Source organism: Dromaius novaehollandiae, chromosome 20 (genome assembly GCF_036370855.1).
Source record: "Dromaius novaehollandiae isolate bDroNov1 chromosome 20, bDroNov1.hap1, whole genome shotgun sequence".
Classification (NCBI taxonomy): Eukaryota; Metazoa; Chordata; class Aves; order Casuariiformes; family Dromaiidae; genus Dromaius; species Dromaius novaehollandiae.
In genome coordinates, this window is record NC_088117.1 from 9,668,978 (window position 1) to 9,690,982 (window position 22,005).

General features: G+C 41.3%; 1 protein-coding gene across 6 annotated transcripts in view; it reads right to left on the reverse strand.

The window, feature by feature from the left end:
* The window catches only part of TSC1 (TSC complex subunit 1), a 58,499-nt gene that overhangs the window by 13,418 nt on the left and 23,076 nt on the right, over nt 1–22,005 (reverse strand). For 2 of the 6 annotated variants that reach the window (XM_064523784.1, XM_026101759.2), the window contains exons 1-12: nt 17,638–17,754; nt 10,082–10,144; nt 8,930–9,103; nt 7,982–8,085; nt 7,153–7,305; nt 4,916–5,060; nt 3,733–3,887; nt 3,358–3,431; nt 1,694–1,872; nt 1,177–1,286; nt 805–928; nt 291–406 (exon numbers count right to left, since the gene is read on the reverse strand). In XM_064523784.1, the coding sequence (XP_064379854.1) occupies nt 291–406; nt 805–928; nt 1,177–1,286; nt 1,694–1,872; nt 3,358–3,431; nt 3,733–3,887; nt 4,916–5,060; nt 7,153–7,305; nt 7,982–8,085; nt 8,930–9,035 (1,266 nt within the window). In that variant the 5' untranslated portion in view covers nt 9,036–9,103; nt 10,082–10,144; nt 17,638–17,754. Of the gene's footprint in view, nt 1–290; nt 407–804; nt 929–1,176; nt 1,287–1,693; nt 1,873–3,357; nt 3,432–3,732; nt 3,888–4,915; nt 5,061–7,152; nt 7,306–7,981; nt 8,086–8,929; nt 9,104–10,081; nt 10,145–17,637; nt 17,755–17,835; nt 17,988–18,454; nt 18,924–22,005 lie in introns of those variants that run through there. The other 4 variants (XM_026101758.2, XM_026101761.2, XM_064523783.1 and 1 more) reach the window with 4 other exon arrangements.

Consider the following 22,005-nt stretch of genomic DNA (forward strand, 5'->3'; position numbering starts at 1 on the left):
AAAAACCAGATTCTTTGCATCAGAGATCTGGTGGAAACAAATCTCTTGGACATCTTCAGAGAGGAAGTTCCTGCAGACAAACATCTTAAACAACAAAGCAATATAACAGTGCTGAAGACTGAGTAATTGAAAAATCTAAGTTGTTGAAACTTAGAAGAAAATGTTTTTTTGTAATACAACAAACATTAAGTTGGTTACTTTGATTTTCTCTGGTCTGTGGTCATTACACATATGGCAAGTCAGTGAAAAAAAAAAAATCGGATGTGCTTTGCAGAAAAACTGTGTCATACCTTTTTAGGAGGTGTGGCAGCAGCTGAAGGGAGTGAAACATGCACAAAGTCATCTGAAATGCAGGCTGGTGGTGGAGATGTGGCCGGCGTTCCCAAAGGTGTCCCCTTCCCCCCTGCTGAAAAGGGGGAGCAAAAGTTTTCTCAGTTAGGCTCCCACTTCCTTATTTCAGCTGAATATTGTATATGGAGAATTGTATGTTTAAACATACAATCTCAACTATTTACATCTTAAATCTCTTTCAACTACTTATCAAGATAAGAGTGCACAGTTTCTAAAAAGCCAGTTTCAGACTTTGGCACTTAATTCACTATAACCTATTTTCTATCTCGGTGTTTGCATTAGTACTGTACTGGGTGACCAGGCATTCGATTCACACCGGTAATGACTTGAGCCTATCCGAAGGCAGAGTCTTGCATTCCCATTTAAGAAGCTGACAGCAAAATATACAGCCAGAAATTCTATGTTAAATTTTAAAAAAATCCTGAAGGCCTTATCCTGAAATGCAGCACATACCAGATGTGCTGAAAGCTTTGCTGTAAGGTTGTGATGCAGACTGGGACGACTCTGATGGGGTAATTCCAGGGGAGGTTGGTGGAGTGGTCATACCACAAATTGCAGAAGGGCTCCAGATGGTAACCTATGTAAAAAGCAATACGCAGCAAGTACAAATCAGTGAAGCTCAGATAAGGAACATCTATACTGTAAAACATCTGTGTCCAGCTTCTGACACAGGGAACCACATGAATATTAAAGCTGAAACGTACTTTAAATGCTGAAGGATTCACAGTACTTTTTAGAAAAATGCATTTTTGAGACTGTCATGAGAAGCTAAGAGCAAGGTGCAAACATCCTTAAATGCTTACTGCACATTATCCTCTGCTTTACCTGCTGTGGCTCAGTTGACAGACGCATTGACTGTGGGCTCAGAATCTGAGGTAGCTGCCCTGGCATTTGTGATAGTGTTAGCCGAGGAGTGGAATAAGGGGTAGAAGTCCCTGAAAGTTAAAAAGTGTTATGTGTCAAATACAAATCGGTGATTCTCCTGGCTAATATTAAAGACTTACACAAGGCAATTCAAATCCATTCAATGTACACATTCACAGCTAACAAGCTACAGACTTTTATTCAGACCCAAGAAAGTATCTATTGAATATATTACATACTACAGCTTGAGAGATGGGGGAGGGAAGAAGAGAGAGGCAATTTTGAAACAGTAACAGAAAGATTTTGCCAGCCATCTGTATGTCTGCATGACCAGAACATATGTTTTTTTAAAATCAAAGCTTATTTGCTGGTGCATAAGAACTGGACTTTCAGTTAGATAAACTAGTAAGACACCTCTGCTATAGGGCCCATTTTCTTCCAGGAAATCAGTGCTCATTAGGAGTCAGGCAGGTCTTACCATAGCTGCTCTGTGTGTCAATGTAATGGCTGGCACTGGGGTCAGTCTGATGATGCTTTAAGCTTGTGCAGAGTTTCCGAGACACAGAGTAATAGCCATCTTCATATGATGCTTCTGCAGGGTCCAGGGAGATTTTGGCACATTCTATCACAACATCATGAGTTTCTAGTCTTTTCCACCTGCAGACAGTTTTTGGATCCAAAAGAGTAAGTTAGTCAATTATTGTTACAAACAAGGATTCCTGGAGATATCAGGAATTGGCTTGTAGGATGGCTCTTTTGTTCCAGACAGCTTTGCACGCTCCCAGCCAAAACTGGAACAAGGCACCATACAGAAATTGCAACCGGATGACTTGTAAGAGGGAGTCTCCGACTTGGAGACAAACAGCTTTGACATAGAGATCCATAAGGGTCAGCCACGGAGCACTCTGGAAAGGAGGAACAGCATACGAAGACTTGGTTGATCCTGAGCTTCAACGGCTGTAGAAATCAGCTCAACTAGACTCAGATGTTGGTTGTCAAAAAATTTAGACAGGCCAGCAGTGACAGATCTTACATTACTTAAGCAATCACCATCTGCAATGCCAGTTTCAGGTCTGTACTCTGTTTGCCCCTCAAGTTTTGGTAAAGCTTTTATATTCTTATTTCTTTCATTCTGAAAACCTTTTCTCACTAAATTTAGCATCCAAATTAGATCTGTCCAATATCTGAGGGGATGGAAGCTCACTGTAAAGAAGAGAAAGTACAGAAGGCTGTCTATTAAAGGCCAAGTCACTTTTGAATGTAAGATATTTTGTGCAAGATACCAACTCAAAAGGCTTCAACTGCTAGTTTTGTGCCAATGGTACTCCTTAGCGGGTACTGCCCTCCTCCCATCCCCCTTCTCCCTGTCTGGAAGAAGCCTGCAAAACTGATCACTGTGATATTCAATAGGTTCCCATTTAGTAGTGTTTTCCTAGTGGCTCTGAAAAGCAGGGCAAGAGCACTACTGTGCAGGAACAAGAGTCAAATTCTCCTCTTCAGTGGCTGGGCCTGTGGAGACAAGAGAAAAGCAGCAAGTGGTGCTGCTGCAGGCAAATGAGCCTATTTCTAAAGAAAACTAATACAGCTGATAATGTTAAGACATACCTGTTAAAAGAATTGATCTGTTAACTGAACCAATATCTAGGTACCAAAACAAACACACTGAAGCCGTTTTATGCACTTAAATCCCACCAAGTACTTCAACAAACCACAGAATAGAACATGACCTGAACCTCAAGCCAAAAAAGCACATCAACAGCAGAAGTTTCTCTATACTTAATTATAAGCAATTTTGGGGGGAACTTTATGAGGCAGCTTGATCATTATGTCATAAAAAAACAGAGTAAACTGTAAGGAGCAGACATTCTATACCAGATAAAAAATGAATTTAGAGCCCCAACAGTGCTGTTAAGGACCTATCACAACAGTGTTTGCTTCTTCATGCCAGCTGTAAGCCTGGATGAAGAAATTCTAGGTGTTTACCTGGTTACCTATGAATATGGATGACAAAACACCACAGGCACACACTGTTGTTGACAAACAAGTTTCTGCTGTAAGCCTTCTGAAATAACCCAGCTAAAAGCTACTAATGAGCTAAAAGCAGCTAAAAGCTGCTCATAATAGCAGAGTGAACATATATACCTTCGTGGGTCCAGTTCATGGTCCTTAGATCCAGTCACTAATTCTGGATGAATCCGCACATGTTCCATCATTGGCTGGATGAGCAAGAGCAAAAAAAAGATGCATTATCAATACAATATTTTCTGATTACACTAAACTACACAAAGCTGAATAGCAACCTATTGATCCCAGCTGGTCAGTTTTACATTTAACATAAAACTAACACAACTCATTTGCTTCCAAATGAGATTTCTGTCCTCCAACAGCCTGTTTTGATTCTGTTTTATTGAGTAGCCCTCAGTTAAATCAATGCAGTGTATTAATTTGGCAGATAACTACCTTTTTATAGCTATGAATTCCTTGCCTCACATGACATGGAGATAAACAGCATTTTACCTTGACGACCTCTTCAAAGGTCTCCAAGTTTTCCTTCATACTGTAGTGAGAGCGCAGAAAGGAGACAAAATTGCAAGGGTACATTCCATAAAGACGATGAAAAAGAGCATAAACACTGGCATGAAGATGGACAAGATAAGTCTCTGCCACATGACCTAGGAAAAATAGTTGGAATCTTTTTTATTACATCAGACAAAAGAAGAAAACTTCCAAGAATGTAAGCAAAGAGCTTTTAAATTTGAAATACTAAATAGAACTAGTCTTCTGAGATAAGAATAGTTGCTGGCAAAGCCGTACGGCACTCTGCGAGAAGAGGCAAAACTTCAGCTCAGAGCAAAACCAAAAATTAGATGTGAAGTGTTAATTCCAGCCAGTATCCTGTCAGTCTTAGGATTAAACACAGAATTTTCTATTCAAATTGAAAGCTATAACCCATCAAGATAGTGAGAGAGAGTTTGCAAGACTGAATGATTAAAAAACAAACAAAGCTGCTTCACTTTAAAGATAAAAACTAAAAGCTTATCTCCACAAAAACAATCACAATAGACTTGAATAGACTCTTATTAGCTGTCTTTCTGTCCTGTAGGTTTTAATCTTATTTGGCAGTGGCAAATAGCCCCCTAAATAGCATCTTTCTGTGCTTAACATAGCATTGTTTCAAACAACCATATGACACACAGACAAGAAGTCCAGAAAATCCAACTCATCAGAACCACTGTTAGAACCGAAAAGACTAGTTTTACCAACACTTTCATGGCTATTGATAGTCACACGTTAAAAGAAACTCTTACACGTTCCTTCTGCCCCCTCCCCACTCATACCCAGGAATCTCAGCTTCCCTAATACCTGCCTCAGATGTTAGCAATTTTGCCTTCTCTATCTGTTAAGCTCAGATTTGCTTTCTCACTGTCATCCAGGGAGCATTTCTGTCCAGTGACACTTCTTCTAATGGCAGCAGAACCATAGGAAAGAATCTAAATGACTTCTAAATTCTGAGCAAAGAAGCACCACCCAACACTAGCTATCAGAGTACAGAATAGCTTGTGGGCTTAATACATTATTTTCCATGTTTAAATATTCTCAGACCATTCATAGCTTCACAAAAGAGAGTGTTCATTAACTGTGTAGGAGTCACAAGGATACCACCAAACCACAACTGCATGCAACAAAGTTGAAATCTCACCTGAATTCTGCAAGCACCAGGCTGAGAGACGGCCAAAGATACCAAAGAAATCATGAAGGTATTGTTTGCCAGACTGAGGAATCATTGGCAACATGGTTATTAGCACTAGAACACCTGTGGTGAGTACTACTACATCTGTGTCAGTCTGCAAGAAGGGAGAAAACCTGCATTAGTTAAAATAGTTGAATTTATTGTTTCCAAGGATGACGTGAACACTGCATCACCCTCATGGAAAACACACACTACTTCAACAGCCTTTCCTAAACCTAGCATACTTTAATGACAAGGTTCTTGTCTCTCACACCTGCAATAAAGCTAAGAAAAAGACTGGGGATTTTTGCTACTATTCTGTTATTCAACTACTGCTTCTCTGTATAAAGACTTGACTTACTTAAAAAGGGAACATTACCATAGTTCCACAACGAGTATTTAAAAAAAAAAAAATCACTGGTATGTGAAGCATCTTATATGCTGCCCTCCTTTCCCAGAACTGAGAACACACTGCATCCAGAGCCTAGGAAAGAGCAAGTCTGATCAAGGTATTCAAGGATGTTAGCTAACTATCAGCACAAGGGTCAAACACCTTCCTTTACATCTTCTTTAACACGAACATCTAAATTAATGCAAATTTAATTTATTTTTGTGCAAACTTGCAAACAAGTTACCTGTCATAGTGTTACAGTAACTTGTCAGGATAAATGAATTAACACGATAAAAAAGCAATCTATATAATAATTTAAAGCTTTACCAAATTAAGGGCTAGCGGATCTGTGCGAGAGACTTGAAACACGTGAAAAAACCTTAGTACTGTTGAAATCCTGAGATCAGATGTAGGCACTGCTGTTCGGTATGCAAGTGTAAACAGTGCCTGGTTGATGACTCCAACTGCTAAATATTGCATAAAGCTCATTCAAACAATAGTCAGATCCCCATGACTTACACCGAGAGAAAGGGATGTGGTAGTAAAAATCTTTAGCTAGATGAAACAGTAATAAAGAATGAGGTTTTAGGATCAGAAACAGAATGCATTTAAATCTTTTCCTGGGGTGGCCCCTAATTGTTTCCCCAGCTTAATGTGCACTTTCCTCAGTAACTACTGACAACCATGGGCTTCCTCTGCTTTGCCAGGAGAGGGGTGTAAGGAGCACAGGTAGCCTGTGGTCAGAAGCCACTGAGCTGGTCTTAGTATTTCCCACGAGCCACTCAGGCTGCCGTGACATATTGGAAGTCACAGATTTTTCTTCCTCCATGTAGTCTGCCTCCTCCATTCTCATTCGGTCAGACAGAACCTTTCACAGCACACGTGTGTCCATTCCTGTCCCCCTGAACACATCCCTAGCAGTTCCACATCTCTGTTCCACTCCTACCAGCTCTCTGACACACTTCACTCCTCTCATATTTGGAGCCACTGAAAAGGGTAACAGAACACTTGTCAGGCAAGTCAAGAGTTCTTGTGACAGCACTAGTAGTTTTTTCTTTGACAGTTACTAATTCCTGTGTTTTGTTTTAAAGAACACTGGCACATGACTAAGTCATGCATTTTAATGTGACTTATACGACTGATATTAATTCTTCACTATCATGTTAAATGATATGACTGACAATGCACTCCAGGTCTCAAAACACTTTCCACACTTTAATCACTGTTGTGATACCCACGTTGTACAGTATAGGGATAAATTTGCAGATGGGAAGACCAAAGCATGGGGAGACAGCCACCTCCCTGCACTTTAGCAAGTCTGCAGCAAAGAAGGGAAAGTAAGCAAACTGCAAGGTAACTTCATCATGGAATAATCTACGGTAGGGCCCATCTATACTAAAGCGGAGCATGTTACCTTACACACACAAATTTCAGAATGCACAAATGGGATGTTATTGTCCTTCTTATTAAGTTCACATTCAAGATAACTATCCAACTTCACCAAGGGCCCTCTGTCTTTGACTTTTTTTAAAAGAAGTTTTAGTAAATTTCTCTACCTCTAAGTTCTACAGTGACAGAGATCTTTAGATACACGACTGTCAGTAATGACAGGATCAGCAGAGCCTCTAGTAGATACAACTCCAGCCTGTCTCAGGGTAAAGGGAGCATGTTCTCAGTATTTTATCAACATTTTCTCTCTTCTTTCCCACAATATAACCAAATGACACCAACACAGAACACAAATTCCTTGGGCTGCAAGTATGTTTATTTACCTCATATGCACAAGTGTTTTACAGACAACACTGACAGTTCTTACCTTGAGACACTTAAGTAATGAAAGCAGGAGAGGTGCTTGAGAAAGCTTATGTTTCCAAGACGGCTGTCGTCTTATCACATGCCCCAACAGAGACAGCGTGGGTAAACGGGTAGCAGCTTTGCCCATGTATTCATTAATTTTGTCCAGTAGGTGCTGATACAGGATTTTGCGGAGAGCAGGAGAAGGAGGAAAGACTTTGTAGTTAACTGGTATATGTTCTTTTTCATCAGCCTCTATATTCAGCAGTTTGCTATTGTCATTTATGGAAATTGTGGGTATTTTACAAACATACAGGATCCAGAACAAATAAAACCCAACAATAAATTTAAGTCTTCTGGTGGTGAAATGCAAACTATTCAGTCCAGAATCAGCCACTGCACTTCAGAGCACTTATTAAATTATTTATTAAATTATTAAATAAATAAACAAACAAAAAAGAAGTAAAACAAGCTCTAATGCTGTTCTCTCAATCTACTTAAAAATGCTTACATGCTCTCACAATCCCCAAGTCCTTTTTGGCTAGATTGAACAAGCAGCAGTAACATTGCAAATAGACAGCATTAAATATTTAAGTAAATTCCCCTTCCCCAAGTTTCACTTTAGAAGTTCTTTACTTAACTGGGCCAGTTTAAAGAACACACAAAACGAAGTCCTTTGTCTGAAGTTTTCTTTTCTTTTTCTTTTTTTTTCCCCCTTCCTGCATCTCTACAACAAGGTAATTCTATATGAGAATGGAAAAGCAGACTTCTAACTGACGCTATTTAAAGCCTTCTTTAATACCAGTCTAACATCTGCCAATCAGCTATACTTACTATCAAGATTGTTTTACCTTGTCATGAGGCTCTTGCAGCGTGGACAGTATATGCAGTGCCTGCTGAGAATTGGTTTCCAAGTAATAGTCTACCAGGTTGTTCACAAGCATAGGTCCACGGTCTATCAATTTGTTTAGAGCAAGAAAAAAGAAAAAAATTAATTCCTCATTACAGGAATGCTGCACAATATTATAACAATTATCATGTAATTTATAATATGAACTACTACTTAAGTGTTACGAGACCTTTAAGAAAATGAGACCTCTCAACTACATTCTCCAGTCTCTAACTATTCAAGCAATTGTATTCAGCTCAGTGGGAAAGGAATTAATTTAAGTGACTAACAATTACTGTGGCACTGTCTAACTTTAAATACCTTGAGTTGTCTGAATTGCATGAGTATTTTACTGAATACAGGTACAGAGTTCAGGAGTAACTTAACATTCTCTCCCTTCAACAGATAAAGGAGAACTAGTTCCGACCCAACGAGAGTAACACTGCTCTCATCCTCTGAAAAAGTTCCAGCAACATAAGGGACACCTTAGGAGCAGAAAGCATTTTTTTAAAGAAAGTTTGGGTCTGATGTTTTGTTTGGGGGCTGGTGGATTTTTTGGAATGAGCAGAATACCACCGATTTCCCATGAAATGGTTGAAACCAAGTTCTTTCTAAATACACTTGACAAAGTAAGTTTCATCAGCTCATAACCTGAGGTTATGCCACAAGAAAATCCAGTCATTTTATAACAGCATTTTAACAGTTATATTACAGACCTTCCAAGAGGTGTGCTATTAAGTAAAATGGACTGAAGAGAAGCCTCAGTCCTTAGAGCAATTTGAATCCCAAACATCGAGAGTTTCTTTCAAGTCATATTTGCAAAAGAGTACATTTCACAGAAAAAGAGTTATTCTATCTTTATTGGTGTAAAAGCAAAACCCTTCCTCCAATTCTGTATAAGAATACATACCACAAATGAGATTATCTTTGAACGCAGCTGTTATATCTTCCAGGACAGCCAGAATCGGAGAATCCAGCATTGAGAGGAGCTCACCAACATTTGCTTGCTGTGCCATGATGCAGGTACTAACATGAATGTGGAGGTTAAAATTTCAGGAAGTTCCTCATTGGTGCCTCTACCAGACTAGAAGAGAAAACAGATGAATGAGTTTTCTTTTCCATCTTAAATCTCTCATCACTTCCCTATTTCTTTCCTGCACTATTACCCATTTAACAGTTTTATACTGAAAGGATTGCTAGAATTTACACACCTGCAATATATTGGGACTATCAGAGCATTTTGGTATCACATTTCTTTAATTTGCTCTCCAGGTAAGAATAAAGTCTTGAACATAATGTGAATAGCTCCCTGGAATTGCTCTATTCTAGCTTTCTTATAGCAATTCCTCCTCAATCAACCTTTCAAACATTCTGCATAGTGGTCTACACTCTGGAAATAATCTGCCATCTCAAGAACCTTTTCCACTCCTGTGGCTAGATGAGCAATAAGAAATTCATTGCCCTCTGCTTTACATTATTGCATACTATTAGATTTGTGCCTAAATACTTGCAATGGAGCCAAGTTGCAGCTGTTAGGAAACTTGGTTAGGGTTACTACAGCTGCTGTTGCTTGGCCACTCTGTGCATACTAACTAAAATCACAAGCTTAGCAGCAAATATGCCATGTTTTCACAATTTGCGAGTTATATATTAAAAACTCCACAGTGCAAAAATAGTACAGGTTATTAAAAGCAAGAGTGTGAAGATAACACAACTCTGGTCAGCTTCACAGTACTAAGCAGGACTAAATTTAAACCATTTCAGGCTTTTAAGATGGCTTCCTCACATGCAGCAGCAAGAGAAAGATTCAGGTATCATCTCTAGCTACCACAAAACGAATCAAGTCAGATTCAAGCTCTGTCAATAACCAGCGTAGGCTGAACCTTTCCCAGTGGCAGAAAGAATTTGGCTTCACATCACATCTAATCTTACTAGTGAGGGTTTCTTCTTTCCTCTTACTTCCAGCTAGTGTACGTTTTTCATTTCTTTTATGGAAGGCAGGATTTACACGTAACAAATTTACACGCAAGGGATCTTTTTACTGCAATTGTGTATACAGCACCTGTTCTGTGGATGAGTTGAGCTTCTGTCTCCAAGGCTATCAACCACACACCTTTCATGATCGCTAAATTAAAAAAAAGCATTAAAAGGTTAAGAAAAGCCACAATTTTTCTTCCTCATCAAACCTTACATATTCAGAACAGTGTTAAGTCCTTCACTATGAATAGCAGAGTTATGTACCTCCTGCATGAGGAAAGTCAGCCCGTAGTTTGAACTACACCTAAAAGTGTTGCATGGTTGCTCTTTCCAGAATCGTTGATAGGTTCAGCTGCACAAGGGCCTCAACTAGACAGCTTTCATAAGATTGTAGTTTTGTACGGTAAACTTTCAAAAACTGATAAAGAGTTTTATTTATTGTAAGTAAAAGTCTTAAAAAAGAAAAAAAGCGCCTTCTCTTATCCTATTGAATTCTGTGCCTAGTTTAATTATGCTAAAAGGAAAATCCAGACAGGGTAAGGACACTTGAATTCATTTACCATTTCAAATGAGCAGAAAATAAGAACTACAAATAACCCTGTAGGAAAGGCACTAAAATTCAGTTTTAGTTGTTGAAAGTGTTAACAGAAGTAAGGGATCATTTTGCATACTTTTCAGTTGACGATCTCTATAGAGGAAACAGCAGTAAACTCCAGGTTTACCTGCCTAACGTGCATCTTGAAACAGCTACGAAAAGAACATGTCTTCAGACTCTATTCAACACAGCGCTACACATTAGCTGAGGACATCAGTGTTCTATTTTACATGATAATGCTGTAATTACCTATATACATATTACTTTCTTGAAAACTTATGTTCAAAATTGTTACTGGACAGGAGGAGTTAACCTGCCTACCAGTAAACTTTGTCATAAGCAACATATCATTTCAGTAGTCACAGAACCGCCCAAGGTCACTTTTATTAGGGCCACACTAGTCTATCAGTTTACTTAATTTGGCACTGATTGCAAATTCAAAGGAGATAATATGGTACCACACTTGCATGAGGCATTTCTTTAGCAACAAACTTTCTCAAAATGTTCTGCAGTCACAGTTCCAGAACATAGCTATGGGGTTTAAGTTTTACTCTCCCCTTTAGCAAAAACAAAAAACAAAACTAAGAAAGAACCCACACAACTCACTTTGCAATGATCAGAGCTGAACAGTCCAAATAAAATTTTAGTTCACCTACAAGCAGCTAGCAGACATGTAATTGAAGTGTTTCAGATATAAATGCCATTTCTTTTCACATCACACTGGCAAGATGTTAACGACTGCAGACATAAAAACTGGCTGGTACTGTGAGCAAGACTTTGCATTAAAGATAAAGAAAGGAAACTTTGGGGGGGGGTAAAAAGGGATGCTTTTTTCTCAAATACAGAACAGATCGTAGTCTGTTTCCCAAGACAATATGAGTTGGGTTGCCCCCCCTTTTTTTTTTGATTCCATACTGTGCAGACTTTCAAACTTCAAATTCTTCCTCAAAGAGCTTACAGCTAAGAAGGAAGGCAGTATTCAGAGTGACACCACCCTTTCAAAAAGTTTAAAAGCCATCCCCTTATGTAACCTAGAGTCAACCTTTCACTGCATTACTCATTTTCAGGAGTCTACTGTTTTGTTAGTCTCTAGTAACCACTGTCACGGTAACTTACTCAAATACAGTTACATTGAAATACCCAGTATTCAAGCAGTCACAAAACACAGTGGCAGAACTATATGGGGAAAAAATTAGTTTTCTACAAATAATCTATTCTTTTACTTCTGAGAACACTACTTTTGAGACCATGAAGGCTTTGTTAAAATAGATGTCTCTAAATTTCCATCAGGATATGGTCTCAGCTATGGTTAAGCAATAGATTCACCAGTCTCCTGAGGAACATGAATTAGTTGTTTAAAGTCTCCTTAACAAAAGAGATGCATGACCACATCCCCAAAGCAGCTGCAAGCAAAACCTGTTTTGAGAATTAAAGCAGCATAAACACTAGTCTCTGCTTTTTTACCTCATCAAGACCTTGGCAACTCTATTGTCAAAGCAACTTCTGCAAAAGTGACAATAATCTACTACAGAGAATACCCCCCCCCCCCGCCTTTTTTTGGCTTTACTGATACTATTAATGTTTGGAGCAGATCTTCATCACACCAATAACAGCCTCAACAGCAGGTTTCACTAATTTTGATGTTGGTGATGGCATGGTGAAATCAAGAAATATACCTATGCAGACACAGTAGATGAGCTCTGGTAGCCAGGTTCAACAACACGCTTGCAGGCAGCCGGGAAAAGCACTAGTTTAAGTGTTCAGTAGTGTTCAAACTTTACACTACCAGCCCGATGGCACTCTCAAACACTACAACCTGATGAAAACAAGGTTGATAGTGCAAGTTTAGTTCCGATAACTATACATGTAGGTAACTAATAGTTTCTCAAGCTCCCTAAATTAATTAAAACAGATGGCTCAAGTGACCTTATGCCAATAAATCCAGCATAGTTTAAATGAAGTTGTCAATCAGTATTGTCAAAGTATTTTAAGTAAAGTGGAGCAATCTCCACTCCAAAAGTTGGTATTCAAAATATTTATAAAAGTATTCCAACGCAAGTCTAAAAATGGGATAGCATGATACACAGTTACTTCACTAGGTGGACAGTTCATCTGTTGAAGTTATATAAACACTAGTGCATGTTGTCACGACACTATAAACAAATAGTCAAGTTTTTAAAAGCAAATCACATAATTTTCTTCAATGCAGGCTCTATTTGTCAGGAGCAGATCCACAGTGCTAGGACTGAGGTCCTCTAAATCAGATCGGGTCCACGGTGCCCAGCACAATGAACAAAGTGGGAAATTCCTGCAATACTGCTGCATTGTGGCACAGGTTTTCTCTAAGGAAAGACAGGCAAAAAAGTAGCTTACAGGCAACCGGCACTTAACTTCAGTGAGGAAACAGTGCACTCTGGTAGGTGAAGCGTATTTTCCAGAAGTAACGGTAATTGTGTGATTTATTACCAGTCCCACCAGTAATTTGTGATGCGATTTTCAAATCTTGGAGATAAGGAACTCAGGACAGGACAGGCTAAGGAATTCCTACTGCTTTGCAAAACAGTGAGATCACCCACTGAATGCCACAGCATTTTGTATCTGGGATTGATTTAACATCTGTGGTGAACAGAATCTCCCTTAAATCCTTACATTATCATGTCACAGATGTGTCTTTCTTCCCAAATACATGGCATTCGTGATGGATCTCTTTAATACTTTCATCCCTAGTTATTGCACTCATTCTGCTATTAGAAGAATTTCAACATCCATGCAGCCACATTTGGAACTGACAGGATTAAATCAAAATCAACAACAACTTTTCAATAATGTTTGAGTCACTGATTCTTCACTAGCATTTCTAGTTAGTTTTATAAAAGAGATCCAAGTCACTAGATAGTAAAGAGCAAAAAACTCTGTTTATATACCTTTTAAAACACAATTTTTTAGCCTCTCTGGAAGATACAAACACCAGTAGCAAACTTCTTATTCTATTCAAGAGTTTTCGCAAAGACAAACTTTTTATCAAAGTATTAATTTGATTCAACACAACTGGAAAGACCACTTACAGGAGAGAAAGAAGAAGCCAACAAGCCAAGAATCAATTTGTTTTAAAAAGCTTTTTGGCAGCTAAGTTAACCACAACAAAATATAGTTAAGCTACAAACTCAAGCCAAAGAGGAAGACCATATAAATACTGATTGAAGAGGTTAAACAGAGAAAGAGATAGCAGGGTCTCTCAAAAGATTATGACTTCTGTAAGTATTTTTGTCAAGAGAAGATGTTCTTCTGTTCAGTGTATTTTTATCTCATGCCAAATGAAAAAGCAGCTGGTAGTGCCAGTTATGCTTCACCGTGGGGCGGGGAGGAGGGGGACACATGCAACACACACACACACGTTCTCCTCCCATAACATCCACACCATTTACTACAATAATGTGAAAATCCAGACACCAGAAGCACTTTTTTGCAAAGGCAGGGAGGATGTCAACATCAGCATTTCATTGCACTTCCTAACCTTAAGTTAAATTTGGGATATGCCAGCAAATTGTTACTCCTCCCCAGCAACAGAAAAGGGGGATTTCAGCAACAGAAAACCACTACCGACATCCTGGAGGCTTCACAGTACACAATCAGACCGAGGAACGAAGTGAGGTCACACCTCAAGACTTGCACTTTTCCACCTGATGATTTCTACTGCTGGTATAGTAACGACCACAGATACTGCTTTGTCAAAAGCCATGAACGAGGACAGTAGTTGATGTTGATGGTTATTTTAAAAGAAAAATTCAGATTGATAAGAAAGCAGCCTCTCACGCTCACAACTTTGAGAGACTCTGTAGTCACAAAAGGGTGAGGCTCGTGCCCTCCCATCCGATAAAGAGCATTCCAAGCCTGCTTCATGTTTCCTAACAACGCTCAGTTTTATATTTTCTTCACAAATAAACACTAGCGTAATAGAAGTGACAGTACCTATAAAAATAAGCAATGGATAAAAAGTGACAGTAGGGAGAAAAAAAAAGAACTGGTGGCAGTAGGACATTAAGCAGCTGATCACACCCTTTTTCACCCCCCAGACATAACAACACTACATGCTTGTCACCTCAGTTCAAAAGGATCATTACAACTGGAACAGTACAATTACAAAACAAACTCAGCTTCTTTTGTAATGCAGGTGTCTGCTTTTTGAATGAACTGGCTTCTTCTAGCAGCCCATACTTTTCTGCTTATTCTAAGATCTAATACAAGATCCCATTCCTAAACTTTGTAATTATCTTATGAGCTAAGACTCTTGCTTGTTAGAATATCCACTCTCATCTACTTTGTTGCAAGTGCTTAACTGAAGCAGGAAGAGGAAGACCAAAAAAAAAAAAAAAAAAAAAAAAAAAAAAGCAAGTCATATTATATTCAGCAATTTTTAAGATGCATTTGAAACTGTGCTGTGCCAAGGCACTATGCTAATTACTATCATCGAATTTCTGACAGAGGGTAAAATTTTAAGAAACAATGTATACCAGAAAAAGAGAAAAAAAGAGCTTGAATATGGTAGGGCTGACACTAAACCTTTTGGCAGAAGCCACGCTAACAAGCCACTTGCTAACCCAAAAGGGAGTATTTCAGTTCTTTATATGCAATTAAACATATTAATAATGAATAAATACATAAGAACTAACATTCTATTTTTCTATGCCAACTTAATTAAAGAGCACATGAGGAAAAAAAGTTCAGCTAAGGAATCTTTTTAAAACTACAAACAGGTAAACAGAGAGCTCAAGATTTCACAATACACAAGCAATAAGACTCCTAAATCTATGGATCAGTTTTCTTCCATCAACAGAACTCTTTAAACATGTTCACAGAGTTAGGCTACAATTCAGTAAATCTTGAAACCACTGCAAACTAACTACCCTACTCAGTCTAGGCATTTTAACTACTCCAAGAATTAAAGCAGGCATTAAGCAGAACACAGAACCATACTGAATGTTGTCAAACTTTTTAATTAAAAACAAAAGTGAATAATACCCAGGAAAGTGACAGCAGTCTACTGATTCAGGAATTTTGCTCTGTATCTTAATGTGCTACCAAAAGAAGTTCTTATGCTATCAAAGCAAATATTACGATTACTGTGTCCCCATCATGTTCATTAAACTACATGAAAATAAAGCAGCTACATACTTGATTAAGATCCTAAGCTATAACACTATATTAAAAAATATGAACCTGGCTATGCCATGCCACAAAATCTGGTCCCCTTCCTCCTGTCTCTCCAGAAGGGCACCAGTAAAAATGTTCTGATTATTTGACTTGCTAACTTACTGCTGGGCCTATCTTTTTCAAAGATGTATGTGTGTTATAGGGTATTCAGCTCTTATAGATACTGACTTTGGTAATGTCATCAGCCTGTATCAGAGTTAACGAGAAGGTGTTTGACAGTTGTGAGGACATCGGGGCATCCCGGCATTCATCTTTCAACTAGAAATAGTTACTAAAGCCAAACGTTTGTTCAAAACACCAAAGCATCTGCAGTTGGACAGTATATCTCATATCGAAATCCTTTAATAATGCTGTCATTTGTTAGTCACCATAAAAGTTAACTCTCAAGTGACTAAGAATCAGGAGTACCTGACACTGAAAAACAGCCAAAGATAAAATCATTTTAATTAAGATTATCGCATGACACAGTAGATGTTCTGACTACATTTTCATCTGAGTAAGTCAGTGTCACTCCACATGAAGGCAATTTAATCTAGGCTTGACTAGGCTGTTAAAAAAAAAAAAAACGAGCAAAGGATTTTAAGCTCATGATTTTAGTTTAACATGGCTAAGACGTGTTTGATAAGCAACCAGAGCATCTTCTTGCTCCATAGCAAAGTAAACCCAGGTACAGACAGAGGTATGTAGTCTCCGTGCTCACATGTATTATTCAAACCGCCTGAGTTTTCAAAGATTCAGTACCTAGTTCTCTGCTGTTCATATATGCAAACTGTAGAAGTTTTTCTCATCTAATAGTATCACTTTAACAGTGCTTGGATTAATGAGTTTCTAACAATTTTGCCTCAAAAGTTAGTGTTAATAACTAGAGGATCAGATCAGATAAAGAATCAAAACCCTCTGTATTAGCATGTACTGGAATATTCTCTGAACCTAGCTAAAAAAAGATGAAACATTTCTACGCACAAAACTTCATCTCCATCTGTGTGTCCATTTCTGTGGGTTTTAAATCATGTATTTCTTTAAGGCATATGTTTCTTTACACATTGCTATGTAAAAAGCTCGTAAAAAACAAGGAGAGAATCACTGACTAAACAAATAAAACAATAAAAGAGACTATATTCACAGCAAAGAAAGAAAGAGCCAAAGCTGTTCTCTATTCTTCTGAATTAGTCTTCCAAGTTCTTTGTGACAACAGGAAGCAAAATGTTTTCTTGCAGAAGTAAACATCATCCCTACCAGCATTACACCGACTTCACACACAGCCTGTCAGCAAGAAAATCGGAGAAGGCTTCCTCACCACAGGGAAAGACTTCTAACAACTGCTTTAATGCCTAATCCCAGATGAGGGAGTCCCCTCAGCAAATGACTGAGGCAGGGGAAATCTGGAAATTGCTCTTCAGGGCTTGAAAGGGAAATACTATACCTCTTTCTACGATCAGTACGAAAAACACATGAAAGTAATTTTTTTTTAAAAAAAGCGAATTAACTGAGAAGGACGTGGGGGAACCTCTGCAGGAGGGCAGCGCCCGGAGGACCCCTCTGGGCAGTCACACAGGGGCGGGGGGCAACTGATGACAGAGACCAAGTTTGGCTGGGAGGGGAGGGAGGGGGACGAGGAGCCCGGTGGACGTTACTCCCCCCCGGGCTTCCCCCCTCTCCCCATCTCGCCTCCTCCCCCCCCCGCCCCTTCCCTTTCTCCCGCCGCCTCCTCCCCCTAATCCTTTCTCTGCACCTCCCCCCTCTTCCCTTTCTCTGCCGCTTTCTCCCCACAGCCCCCTCTGCGTCTCCCCTCTCGGCCCCGCTGGGGGAAGGAGGAGAAGGCCCAGCGCACTCACCTCTCCCTCTCCTCCCCTCAGCTGTTTACCACTCAGGGCTCCTCTAGCCCACAGGGCGCCGCCATCTTGGCCCTGCCTCCCCCTCCCCCCCATTCACCGACCGCCGCTCCCCTCGAATCCCTCCGCCGGAGAAAGTAGTCCCACCCCTCCACACCCCCCGCGCACCCCCCTCTCCCGCCGCCGCGCACGTCCCCTCACCGTCCCGCTCAGGCTGCTCCCCCTCAAGAGCCTCACCTCCCCGCTGGGGCGGGGGGCGGGGGCTGCGGCCGCGCTCGCCCGGCCTCCCGCGGCGGGCGGAGGTATCTCCGCGCGGGAGCGATGCGGCCGCGGCGAGGTCGCGTGATTCTGGAGGCGGCGCCGCCAGGAGCCCCCGGCGGGGTCACGTGGCGCGGGGCGGGGCGGGGCGGGCCGAGGCGCCGGGCCGGTAAACAAGGCCCGCGGCGGCCGGCGGCTGTGGCAGCTCGGCCTGGCCCGGCCCTGGGGCGAGGGAGCCCGGCCCGCTCCCGCTCCGCGCGGCCTTTGCAGTCGTGGCTGCGAAATTCGCCCTTTTCCCCGGTGCCCCGCGGGTGTCCCGGGCGGGATCGCGGGTCCGGCCCCCGCCCCTGCTGCGGGCGGCCCCCGCCTGGGGGTCGTGCGAGGCACCGGGGACCCCCGTTTCCCTTTAAAGTTGTTTTTTCCCCCCCAAGTTCACGAGTGTGCAGGAAGGAACAGAACAAGAGCCCCGAGTGTCCGGTGCGTCTGAGATACCCCGGGGCAGTTGCCTGTAGGGGCTCATAAAAAACCTGCGAGGGCAGGCGCGCTCCGAGCTGCCCCTTACCTCATGAACGTGCAGAGCTCGCTTCGTGCGTTCTGTTTACACCAATCTTCCATAAATACAGGGAAGGATCCCTGCGTGCTCTTCTAGGTCACGTGCAAACCGCAGACAAGGATCATTCCTGTCTGTTTTTTGCTGAAATGTGCCAACTATATGACATTTCATCCTTTTTTTTTTCCCCCAATGAAGTCTATTTTTTTCCCTGGGAAAAACACAAACTTTAGGGAAGAACAACAGGGATGATGACAGGGAAGGCTCTCCAGCCTGCAGTTTGGTACACCACGCAGCTGCTTTCCAGCTCAAGGTTTCAGTCTCCGGATCGGTGGGGTCCTGGCTTTTCTCACTCCCGAAGTAGGGGAGTTCAGCGGCGATGCTGGCTGTTGTTTGCAAACTGCTGATTTAATTCTTTAATCCCTGTGAATTCTCCTCAGATGCCAGTGGGAATACGGACATCAGATTTGCAGGGTAGAAACTAGGTATGAAAAAATAAAAGCAGATTAGAGCCCTATCTGAGAAGTATCAGCTGTTTTTTAACTTGCGCTGTGTTAGCTGGTCCGTTCCTCGGCTCTCATCCCTGCAGGCCTGCGACAGTCTCTGTCGTGTTGCACCCGCAATAGGTCATCCTGCTTCTGGACGAAATGGAGTTGCTTGGTGTGAGCACGTTTTTAATCTAGGCCTGCCTGGTGCATTACAATTAATATTTATTACAGCCTGGACTGAGCGATGGTATTTTTTTCCTGCTGTGCAGAAGACATGTTTATTTAATCTGCCACAGAAAAGAGTGGAAATTAGGATGAGCTTCAGAAAAGAACTGCAAGCAATTAGTCGTGTTATTTTACTGTGATATAATTACCGCAACATTAAAATTGACAAAGGAGAACATGGATGCTACAGCAGGGGGGTGCTGCTAGATTTGAAAGGAAAGAAGGCTGAGTTAGAATGGACGTGATGTGTTATAATTAACCTGTTTATTCTTATTGAGTTACACATTTAACAATTTATTTAGTGTGCCCGTCAGGATGCACTAGAGCATATGACATGCGTGAAGACCTCGCAGCAGCGCACAGAATTAAATTGTTCTCAGTTGCAGGCAGAACTAGCCCTTCATCCACCATGGCCCTTATGGGTCAGGGCCGGCATGAGCCTCTGTGAGCCCAAATAAGCCCTCCACGGCTCTCTTCTTTCTCTGCTGACCCTGGAAACAAGAAGAGCAAACATGGAAAAATAATAACAGTAAGAAGAATATAAAATAAGAAAGACAACATGGGATCAGCTCAAAGGTCCTTCTAGCACAATATCCTGTATCCGATAGCCTGTTTTTTTTCTTCAGCTTGTATAAATCCCCTTTTGCTATAGATTCAGTGGAGAGGCAAGGCAATAAGTTTAACAGGAGGCATAAACAGAAGTCTAGGGAAGAGTAGGAACATAACAAGCCAATGTGATGAATTCCCTGACTATGCTCCCATTCTGCAGCTATTTGCCCCTTAGGAACTCCTGAAATAAAATAAAGGGAGAAAAGGTGAAATGAGAGCTGAGCCAAAAAGGCAGGGCAGGAGGTGTCCATCCTGGGCTTTCATCGGCCACGTGGAGATGAGGATGGAAGGTAAGATAGCCCTAAAGTTCCTCACAACAGGGATCCTCAGTGCAGCTAGAAATCTTGGTGGTTCAGGAGTGACTGCGGCACTAGGTGAGCAGAGCGGCTTTGCTCTCCTTCCGCTGGGCTAGCCCAAGACGAATAACCTGCAAACATGCTGGAGTGCAGACGGCTCAGGCTCCTACGTCATCAGCAAGGATGATGATTCTTCCTTTCTCCTGCTCTTTTCTCTGATGTTTTACACTGCAACATCTATCCTCAGTGTAAAGCTAGATGTATCTCAGCATGTATATATATGCCATGTATATGGCGTATATAGTGTGTGCTGTACTGAGCAGAGTAGTGTCCCCGTCTCTTTTGGGGCATTCTGTTGTACTGAAAATAACAACAGTCATCAAAGAGAATATCTGTGCCCATTATCTTAATTATCAGCGTGTGTGCAATTTATCTGTGCTCTTAGAGATGATGGCTGCTTGGGGCAGCAGATCCGCCCCAAGATACAGGTATTTTATTTGTAGTTGCCTCTACCCATAGTTTACTGAAACTAGGAGATGTTGTCATCTTCCTCCTCGAAAGGACTGTGCCCTGTGCTCTTCGGAGGACCTCTGAAACAAGCTAGCTGGTGAGGTTTTACCGAGCCTGTTCTTAGATTTTTTGTACAGCCAGTTTTTGTAGGGCTCTTGTGTGGCTGACTTGCTTTCCCCATATCTAGTCCAAGAGCCAGATACTGCAGCCATTTCCACTTGATGGCAATGGGAAGTCTGTGCTCAGGGGGGCTGCCAGAAGCCGGCTCCAATGTTTCATGCAACAGCATCTCAGTCCTTTCAGCAGCTTGTCATTTTCCTGGTTTGTTTAATTCCTGTAACTCTCTTCATATGAAACCCTGAAGCTGCAATATACATCTTGGTTTTTGGTTACGATGCTTGTTTTTGTAGTGGGAAATGTAATCCTTCAAATGCCTGTGTTTAAGAGGATGCAAATCAGCTTGCTAGCACAATGCCTTGGGAACGTTTCTTTCATGCAAAACCCAGCTAGATAAATAAGGAGGGGAGGAGGAAGGGGGAAAAGGAAGAGGGGTAGTTTGCTTCTATAAACAACAAGAATTAATTATGTTCAGTAAATGACAGATGGGTTAAGATCAAAATCTGAATCTTTCTCAATTTGGGTGAAATCTACACTCCTATCTCTGAGTTGCATCAAAGCCCATTGCACAGCCTGTCCGGTGCCGTTGGGCAACGCAGCGTCCGTGCAGGGCGCGACAGCAAAGGCTGTGAGTTGTGGCTGTCCCAGCAGAGAGCGCTAAGGCCAGCGGGTCTGGCACCACCACCTTCCCAGGGCAGGATGCAAAATACCTCCGCAGTGCAATCTTGAGTGTCCCTGGACCGCATCTGCTCCGCCGGGGAATACCACCCCACAACCGATCTTGTTGCGTAGCAGAAAAAAAGTTATTGCTTCCTGGTGCCTTCCCCTACTGAGCTACAGTGCGAAAAGGGATCCCACTGAATCCTGCTTTGATGCGACCGACTGTAGAAAACTGTAAAATGCATTTGATGGCTCACAACGAGCAGAAAAACTCCATGCTATAAAGGCATTTCTCTGATGACAATGCACAATACTTGGTACTCGGCAGCTGGATATGTTTACTTATATACATCTTAAATTATAAACTTCTGGGAAGGCATTTTTGCTATCTCACATCCTACCCAGCACAGAGTACGCTGTTAGTGCAGGAGGGGATAACCAAGGGCATGTATTGCACATGCCGCCATGTAGATGCACAGTCAGAAAGACTATGAAAATCAGAATAGGTGAAATCAAGGAATTGCTTTTTTTTTTGGCAAGCATCTAGGAAGATCAGCTCTCTTTGTTTTTCCACAAATAAGAGATATGTCAATGATTCTCAAACGAAAATCACTGCTTTTTTCAGACCTTCCAGCTCCTGTTCCCACCTCAACTGGAG